General features: G+C 33.0%; 1 protein-coding gene across 1 annotated transcript; it reads right to left on the bottom strand.

The window, feature by feature from the left end:
- Positions 1 to 5,863: 5,863 nt before the first annotated feature.
- LOC145066575 (basic peroxidase-like) lies at positions 5,864 to 7,393 on the bottom strand. The gene is made up of 4 exons (XM_079013871.1): positions 7,130 to 7,393; positions 6,785 to 6,964; positions 6,502 to 6,667; positions 5,864 to 6,412 (listed from the first exon to the last, which is right to left on the bottom strand). Exons 1-4 carry the CDS (start codon positions 7,352 to 7,354, stop codon positions 6,024 to 6,026), a joined length of 960 nt encoding a protein of 319 aa, XP_078869997.1. The 5' UTR covers positions 7,355 to 7,393; the 3' UTR covers positions 5,864 to 6,023.
- Positions 7,394 to 8,490: the final 1,097 nt, after the last annotated feature.

Here is an 8,490-nt window from a genome sequence, read left to right on the forward strand (position 1 = left end):
CATTTTCAGTCTTAACATTCTATAGTGATTCCTTTTCTACACTACAAATTAAAGCACCATTCATAAAATCGTCACTTATTCTATTACGCAAATCGGTCTTTAAGAACTTCGCTGCATAAAAACACCGTTCAATGGTTGCAGTTGCGACGGGCAAAACCAAAACTAGTTTTAATAATCTATAAACCAAAGGAAAAGAGAGGTGCTTCTCGGTTTCCACCAACAAATGAGAGAGGTTTACAATTCCCTTCAATTTGAAAAATCTCTCATCATGGAGCAAAGAGTGATAATAGATATCAGGTTGTTCATTAAGTTGCGCCCTTTCTGAATCGTCAAAATCGTTTTAGTATATCTCGCTTAGCTTTAACAACTTTGCTTTATCAAAAATAGAAAATTAGTCACAAGGACTTAATGCCGCCACGTTCTCTATCAACTCCGTGCCAATTTCACTAAATCTATCCCCAAATTCTTGAATTTGCATATCTAAAATTGTGTTAAAAATCACAACTTCAAAATGATGTTGATTAGTCTTATTGGTCCTACGCTTGCATGAGGTAACATAATATTCCGACATGTCCACAATTCCAATACTATGTTTTTCACAAAAAACACATACCTTCTTCCTAATTTGAGGAAACCCATTTTTTCTAAAAACTAACAATGCTTTCTTCGTCCCTTTTACTAACGAAGCCGCTTCCAAAATATTTTGATCTTTTTTTTTTAAAATGCTTTGACAAGGTATCCATGAGGCATAGAATTTCCAACATCCAGTGTAAAAGAAACAAGAAATCAAGTGTCTTGAAATATGAAAAAAATACCATTTACTTGATTACGGTTAGATAAAGTAGACCCCTCATCTTTGACATATTTAAGTACCGCAACAACTTCTACAAACAAATTCACCAAACTTACAATTGTTCTAAAATGTGAACCCCATCTAGTATCTCCAGCTCAAACAAGAGAAATCTCTTGATTCAACCCTCTTCCTGTTTCTGTTTCATCAATACCAATTTCAGCTGCCACTCTTTCTTTTTGCATCTCTCTTATCATATATTTTCTCTTACAAGACACACAAACGACAATAACCACCAAAGCTAGTTGTTCAAAGAATTCATCAACATCATCATGTTTCTTTGCAACCGCCAAAACCACTAACTGTAGTTGGTGTGTAAAACAATGTATATAATGTGCATAACTATTTTCATTTAAAATCAAAGATTTCGAACCGTTGAATGCACCACTCATATTACTTGCTCCATCATAACCTTGTCCCCTCACCTATATATTTAAAAAAATTAATAAAAAAAAACTATAAGAAATAAAAATAAAACTAATATCGTATTAAAATTTAAAGTAATAAATAATTTATGATGTCTCACCTAAGCCATACTCAAGTTATTGTTGGAAAATACGGTATCAATGGCGGTTTTAAGAGTCAAAGAAGATGTATCCAACACATGAACAACTCCAACAAATCGTTCCTTTACAATCCCAAGTTTACCAACATATCTCAAAACTATAACCATTTGTTCTTTTTTGGAAACATCAGTAGACTCATCAACTAAAATAGCAAACACATCTTTACCAATTTCATCACAAATAAACTTGATTATCTCTTTTAAAAGCAATCGACAATATCTTTTTGAATCGTGGGAGAAGTCAACTTTTTATGTTTTGGTTCATTTTCTAAAGTAACTTTAAAAATCTTTTCATTATCTTCTCTAATCAAAGATAATACTTCAATGAAAAGTCCTTTATTATTAGACTTTTCCGTCTCATTATGTCCACAAAATGGTAATGCATTTTTCAATAAAAATCTACAACTACGGATTGTAGCACGTAATCGAATTTCATAACTACTTTTCTCAAGTTTTGTTTACTTATGCAAGACTTCACCAATAGATTGGTTTTTTCTCAATAACAAATCACACTTTTCTTGGGCCTTACGGTGATAACTTTGTGATGGGTTTTGAACAATACATCAATCCTATTTTGTACATGCAAACCCTAATAGCTTTGGATCTAGTTTGTCTAATGAACATGCAACTGATTATCCAAAGCCATAAACCCTAGATCTAATAAACTATAACTGAAATTAGGGTTTAGATCTTACATTTGATTGTTATATAGCAATAACAATCAATCCTTGGCTTCAGAAAGCTTAGTGCCTCAAGTGTTGCACCTCTAATGGAGTCACAAACACCACTAAGCAACTTGGACGAATAGAGAAGAGAGAGGAGCACCCAAAATCGTCTAGAAACCCTAAGGGAATAATTCACCACGTTTTTGGGGCTTAGGGACTCCTTAAATAGGTAGGAAATTAGGGTTATCTAACAAGGAAACCCTAATTTGACTATTTAAGCCCTAAGCAGCCCATGAACTCCTTCTTTAGAAGCCTTGAACGATTTCTAATGGGGTTCCCCATAAAATTCGTCCACTCCAACTTATATGGAGTCCATAAGCCCATCTATGTAATTATCTTATAATTACACAATAAGTCCCTTAAGTTTAATTAATCTCTTTTAGCCATAAAATTAATTGTTGACTAATATTAATTAAACATTATGATTTCTCCTTTAATATATTATTCTTATAATATATTAATAAATCATAATTAAACATCTCTCTCCTTAATTCATCCTACATATTGCTATGGTAAAGGCAACCCAAAAGGACCATGCTCATAATCGAGTCAAGTACATACCAAAATAGTTATGGACGTAGACACTAATCCAACACTTTGAATATTACCCATATGTTTTCGGAATGAGCCTTTTTTACTCCAATTGTCAAAGCCTTTGGTTATAAATGCATCTCTTCCACCTTGTTCCCCTAGCATATCTCCAAACAAATAGAAACAAAAATATGCCTTCTTATTTTTTATGATATACTCTAACCATGGAAAATCAGTAAACCATTGCACAACAAAACGTCTTGGCTTATTACTAAATAATGTATATTCAAAACTAGGCCCCTTTGGTTGACAAGGCCATTTAATCAAATATGCCCTCCTTATTTCATCCATTTGATTAGGATTATAATATGTAATATTTGGCCTATCCCCTAGGTCCGAAGGAAGATCATTCAAATCAAAAGATTGTGTTGCTTTTGGTTTTGGCATTGGTTGATTAGTTTGTGGAACTTGAGTAGCTTCGTTTGATTGTGTTTCTTATGGTTTGGTATTGGTTGGTTAGTTTGTGGAACTTGATTACTTTCATTAGCCCTATTTTTTTGGAAGTTCATTCACCATTGTTGTCTCCAACATCTAAATGTCTTTTGAAAAAACTTTTAATAGCAACCTACAATCAAAATCTTTGAACTATAAACTTGATTTCGAGTTTCAACAACAGTCAACAAATAACAACCTAATAACCTAGAGTCAAATTATCAATTATCAAGATATATCAACTATAATATCGATTCCAAGTTTCAACAACAAATGAACAAATAACAATCTACAATAAAAATATATCAACCATAACTTGATTTCAAGTTTTAACAACAAATAATCATTAAGTATTAACCCTAAGTAGCTAATTTAACAAAGTTAATTGTTAATTTCTAATTTTTCAAACATAATAACAAAAAATTTGAATTTGATTAACCTAAATACATAATAGGGATGAGTATTTTGGTTATACTAACTTGTTTCATTGTAATGGAATATCCGAGGAGTGGAGGATGTGCCTGGAATTTTGCAATTGAGAATGCTTGATGTCCGAGTCCGATGTCCACGATCGCAGCAAGGCCGTAAGGCAGAAGACGATTTCCGATTTGAAGTCGGCAATTGAGAAGACGCACAAAGTGACGATTGAATAATCCAATTACGTGAATCGTGATTATTTTTTTTAAATTGGACTATTGGGCTTAATACCTCTTTGTTTCAATAAATTAATTGGTGTGAGATTAAAAATTTTGGGCCATTTGGGATAGTTTGTATTTTGGTCCATTTAGAAATAACCTAGAATTTTTTAGGGTAGCCCAATTTTTTTTCGATATAAAACCACAACATAAAAAGATTTTTTTCGAAAAAATTAACACTACTAAATTGTTTTTTAGGGGTATCCCGTGATACCTTATGGATCCGCCTGTGGCGGTAGTGTTTATTTTAAGAACGTAAGTTACAATAATGCTTATTTGGTTATAACATATTTTTTAATGTTTATTCAAGTATAACATATTTTGTAATATTAAACATAATTTGAAAATAGACTTGAAGCATTTCATTATGGGTATGTGAATAAAAAAGGGCAATTTGTTGATCCTTTGGTTGAAGACCAATATGTAAGTTATTATTACTTAAAAATGAAGTAGATTGTTTTTTTTTTGTTAGTTTTAATGTATATTGACAATCTTTGTAAAATACAGAATGTCTTAGTTGCTAAGGTTGCTTTATAGACTCATCACATAGCCGACTCCGGTGGTGATCCAGACTCCATTGATTTGATCGTAATATTTGAGAATGTGTTAGGTGCTCGAAGGGGGGCATGTGTGAGGCATTGGGCCTAAACCTCCTTTTACAGCAGATACAAGTTTTCCATCCCAATGACAGTCACAATCACAAATATCGCAACCAACACAGGTACTTGTTAAATTCTTAAAGAATTTGTTAGCTTTGTTATATTGTTAATAACTTGGTACATTTATAGTAATTTTTGGTAGTTTGGTAGTTTGTTAAATTGTTAATGACTTAATTGATTTGGTTGTTTAATAGTTTGTTAAATTGCTAACGACTTAATTCATTTGGTGGTTTGAGAGTTTGATAGTTTGTTAAATTGTTAATAACTTAATGTACTTGTGACTTAATTGTAGGATGTTGATGTGAATGTTTTTCTTCAAAACCCAAAATTTGTGACGACAATTGGAGATATTATCCTTTTGTTTAAGAACCAAGTCAACAACGAGGAAAATAATGATGGGGAAGACGAAGACACATAGTATTTCTTGTTTTATGTTATGAATGATGTTATTTTGGATTTATTAGATAGTTTATGGATGATATATTTGATTTTTATTTTGGATTTATAAGATAGGTTATGTAATGTGGTATATTTGATGTTTTATGTAATGTGGTATGTATTTATTTTTGTATTTTTATCAAATCTCCATTTTATAATATATAAACTAAAATCATAAATAAATTGTTTTTTCAAAAAAAAAAAAAAAAAAAAAAAAAAAAAAAAAAAAAAAAAACATTAGCAGCGACTCCTTTAGGGACGACATTGACCAATTGCGACGACTACTGATTCCGGGAGAATTGTCCGAAAAACTCCGACCGGTGGCCGGAATATCAATAGATGATGCCAATAACAACGACAAAGACATATAACGACGAAGAGTATTAGAGACGATGTCATTTGTGACGACAAACGAGTATTAGCTACGAGGTAATAACGACGACATGTCATCGCTAAAGGTATTAGCGACAACACGGGGTATCATTTGCGACGTTTTTGTCATCGCTAAAGGTTACATTTTTTTGTTGTGATAGTCTAACATTATTGTTTTCTTAATTAAGCTTAATTTTTGTTCTTTGAACTATGGGTTAATAGCTGAAAGTTAGTATCATAAAGTTAATAGAAATCATTAATATCCGGATTAAAACCTAAGACCTGGGATCTAAAAGACAAAGTCTCTACCAAATGAAGTAGTTATACATTTTGCCTTTAAAAATGTTCACAACTACTATAATTAAATACCTAAAGTGATTTTTGAGTATTAGAGTGGAAATTGGAGTTAATCATACAACTATAGCATCGTTATAACATCTATGTCTAAGATTAATTAAACCCATAACTTTGTTAGCTATTTTGTTAGTCAAGTAAACAAAACCCAACTTGTGGCTTTCAAGGTTGATGATTTTTCTTGAAGGGTACTTGTTAAAAAACACACAAAGCCTTGCACTAAACCTTAAATGGGTCGAAAAATATGAATACATAAAAGTATAAATAAAATGAAGAAAATTCTTAGTAGACGGATAGCCATATTACACATCGATCATTACTACATCACTTTAATTTTGTTTCTTAATTGGCAGTAGTGCAAACTGTCCTTATCTCCCCATTAGCACCGGTAAGGGGATCAATGTCTCCCATCCTAACCATGGCTGCAGCGAAATCAGATAAAAAGACAGAAGGATTGTCGACGTACTCTTGTACGATGCTATCAGTTGAATCTCCATTAAACAGTGCCTGATCTGATGCAAGAAGACCCCTTCTTTCCAAAAGATTCCTAAAGTAGTTGACGTCAAATGTATTTGGTGTCACCAAATCAAGTGACTCCAAGTTCCCGTTGCCTCCAGTCTGTGGACAGTTGCTCCTAAGGCTGCTAGCAAATTCAGGATCTATGTTTGAGGTGTTATCGTATATTCTTGCCCTAAACGCAACACATCTTGCTTGCCCTATTGTGTGAGAACCTGAATGCATGCATGCCAACAAGTATAATTTATCATCTGTTTGGCGAGGAGATATTTAATCAAAATGGGTCGATGTAAGTGATCATTACCTGAAAGGGCAACCATATCTCTTACGCTGAGTGTCTTTCGATCAAAGTTTGCAATGAGTTGACCTAAATTCATACTGGCTACTGGAAGATCAGTTTGAGCTACACCTGGGTTTGCTGATGTAGAATCTCTTCTACCAAGCCTTACTGGCCATGTAGGACCATCTACCTATATATGTACGTATTTCACACATAAAAAATCTAATTATAATCGAAATATAACGGCAGATTCTCTGAATTTGATCTATATATGTACATCGGTCATAAAGTTTTTGCTATATATTACCGCTACAGAAGCATCACGAGCAGCGACAGCAAGTACATCTGCACAAGAAACAATGCCTGGACATATGCTCTCGACAGCAGCTTTTGCATCATCTATAACGTTATAGCCCCTCACACCTCCATTCCTTCCTGCAGTCTTCTCACTTGGGGCATCATCTAGTAAAATGGATGCATCACAACCCTGCAAAATTGTCCTGATCGATTAAATCTGCATGTTCTTAATAGCTTCTAATGTAGAAGCACCATGCATGGAAAAAAGGTCATGCATATGAGAGAGAGAGAGAGAGAGAGAGAGAGAGAGAGAGAGAGAGAGGATTAAGATTTAAGAAATAAATTATTAATTAACCTGAACGAAACAATCGTGAAAATGAAGGCGAATGAGAGAAGCTGCCATGCGACTTTCACTAGTCACCGCAGCATTAATAGAAGACCTAATTGTGGTGAGTGCATTAGGGCATGTGTCATCGTAAAAGGTGGTAGAAAGCTGAGCTTTGCATGGTATGTAATTCGATGAGAGAAGTAAAGCGAGTATGGGAATTAAAATAGTTACAATAGACTTATGATACCCCATATATTTTTTTAGAAGAAAACAATGCTTTGATGCCTGTGTAGCTTAAATATTTGAGTAAGAACAATCACCCAATCGATACATATATATACTCCAACAATAAAAAAAAAAGGACATGCAAGTGGGATATATTTATTCAAATACGTACACCGGTAAACGCATTTCTAATTTGTCTGTTGAATGAGTCGTCGAGACTAGGCCTTGAGCTATTTAATCCATTAGAATGTTTTATTGCATTATTTTGAAATTCTCTGGAAGTTTGATAGAAGAAGAAAAGTATTTGTGCGTGACATGAACAATCAACGCATGCATTAATTGCATTATTTTACGCAAGTCTCATTTTTTCCCTTCAAATATTTAAAAAAAAATCCCATTTAAAATATCGAATGTCGGAGACCGATGGCAACGTGGTAGGTGTGTTCTAGAAACCTTTTAGGCTTTTACCATTCTTTGAGCCCACTTGAATTCCTTTCTCATTAACATGCACTACAAGAAAGTGGCATTAGAGGCGATAATCGCTCGTAAAATAAGTAATAACTGCGAAGTCGTCAAACTGTCCTATCGCTATTGCTTAAAAAGTCATCGTTAAAGATATTTGTCGACGATAACACTTCGGTAATAAAATATGTCGTCAGTTATAGTGTCACCAATAATATTCTTTTTCATATTTTTAATTTTTTTAAAATAAACAATTTTCAAGTGTCAAAAAACCGATAGGCCGGTAATGAAATTAAATGCATAAATAAATTACACAACGTCATCCAGTTAGGCATCTAAGTGTTATAATCTCATAAAAATACCAAAATAATTAAACAACAAAAGTATTATAAACTTATGTCACAACAAGTCTAACGTACAAAACACAAACTAATTATCCACCGAACCATCAACTCTGTTTCCCTCGTTTCCTTCTTGATCATCACTGTGTGGTTTCCTCTATTGAAAAAAAAAAGCATAAAGTTCCTCTCTAAACGCCGGTTCGTTGAGCATTGCACAAAGACTTTCAAACTACAAAATAAATAACAACATGCATAAACTTATAAGTTAAACTAACATAAGCAAAAACTACCAAAGTACATTGTTATTTCTCGTATTTAAATACAAGAAAAACCAAAAGCACATTGTTATTTCTTGAACTT

This window comes from Lactuca serriola, chromosome 8, assembly GCF_051521515.1.
Source record: "Lactuca serriola cultivar US96UC23 chromosome 8, Lser_US96UC23_V15, whole genome shotgun sequence".
Classification (NCBI taxonomy): domain Eukaryota; kingdom Viridiplantae; phylum Streptophyta; class Magnoliopsida; order Asterales; family Asteraceae; genus Lactuca; species Lactuca serriola.

What these genes read in the sequence shown, in the direction of transcription:
- LOC145066575 (XM_079013871.1), bottom strand. Translation starts at nt 7,354, where the DNA reads ATGGGGTATCATAAGTCTATTGTAACTATTTTAATTCCCATACTCGCT. An exon ending in TTCACGATTGTTTCGTTCAG is followed by an intron (nt 6,965 to 7,129) that starts GTTAATTAATAA and finishes ACAATTTTGCAG; the next exon opens with GGTTGTGATGCATCCATTTT. An exon ending in CTCGTGATGCTTCTGTAGCG is followed by an intron (nt 6,668 to 6,784) that starts GTAATATATAGC and finishes GTACATATATAG; the next exon opens with GTAGATGGTCCTACATGGCC.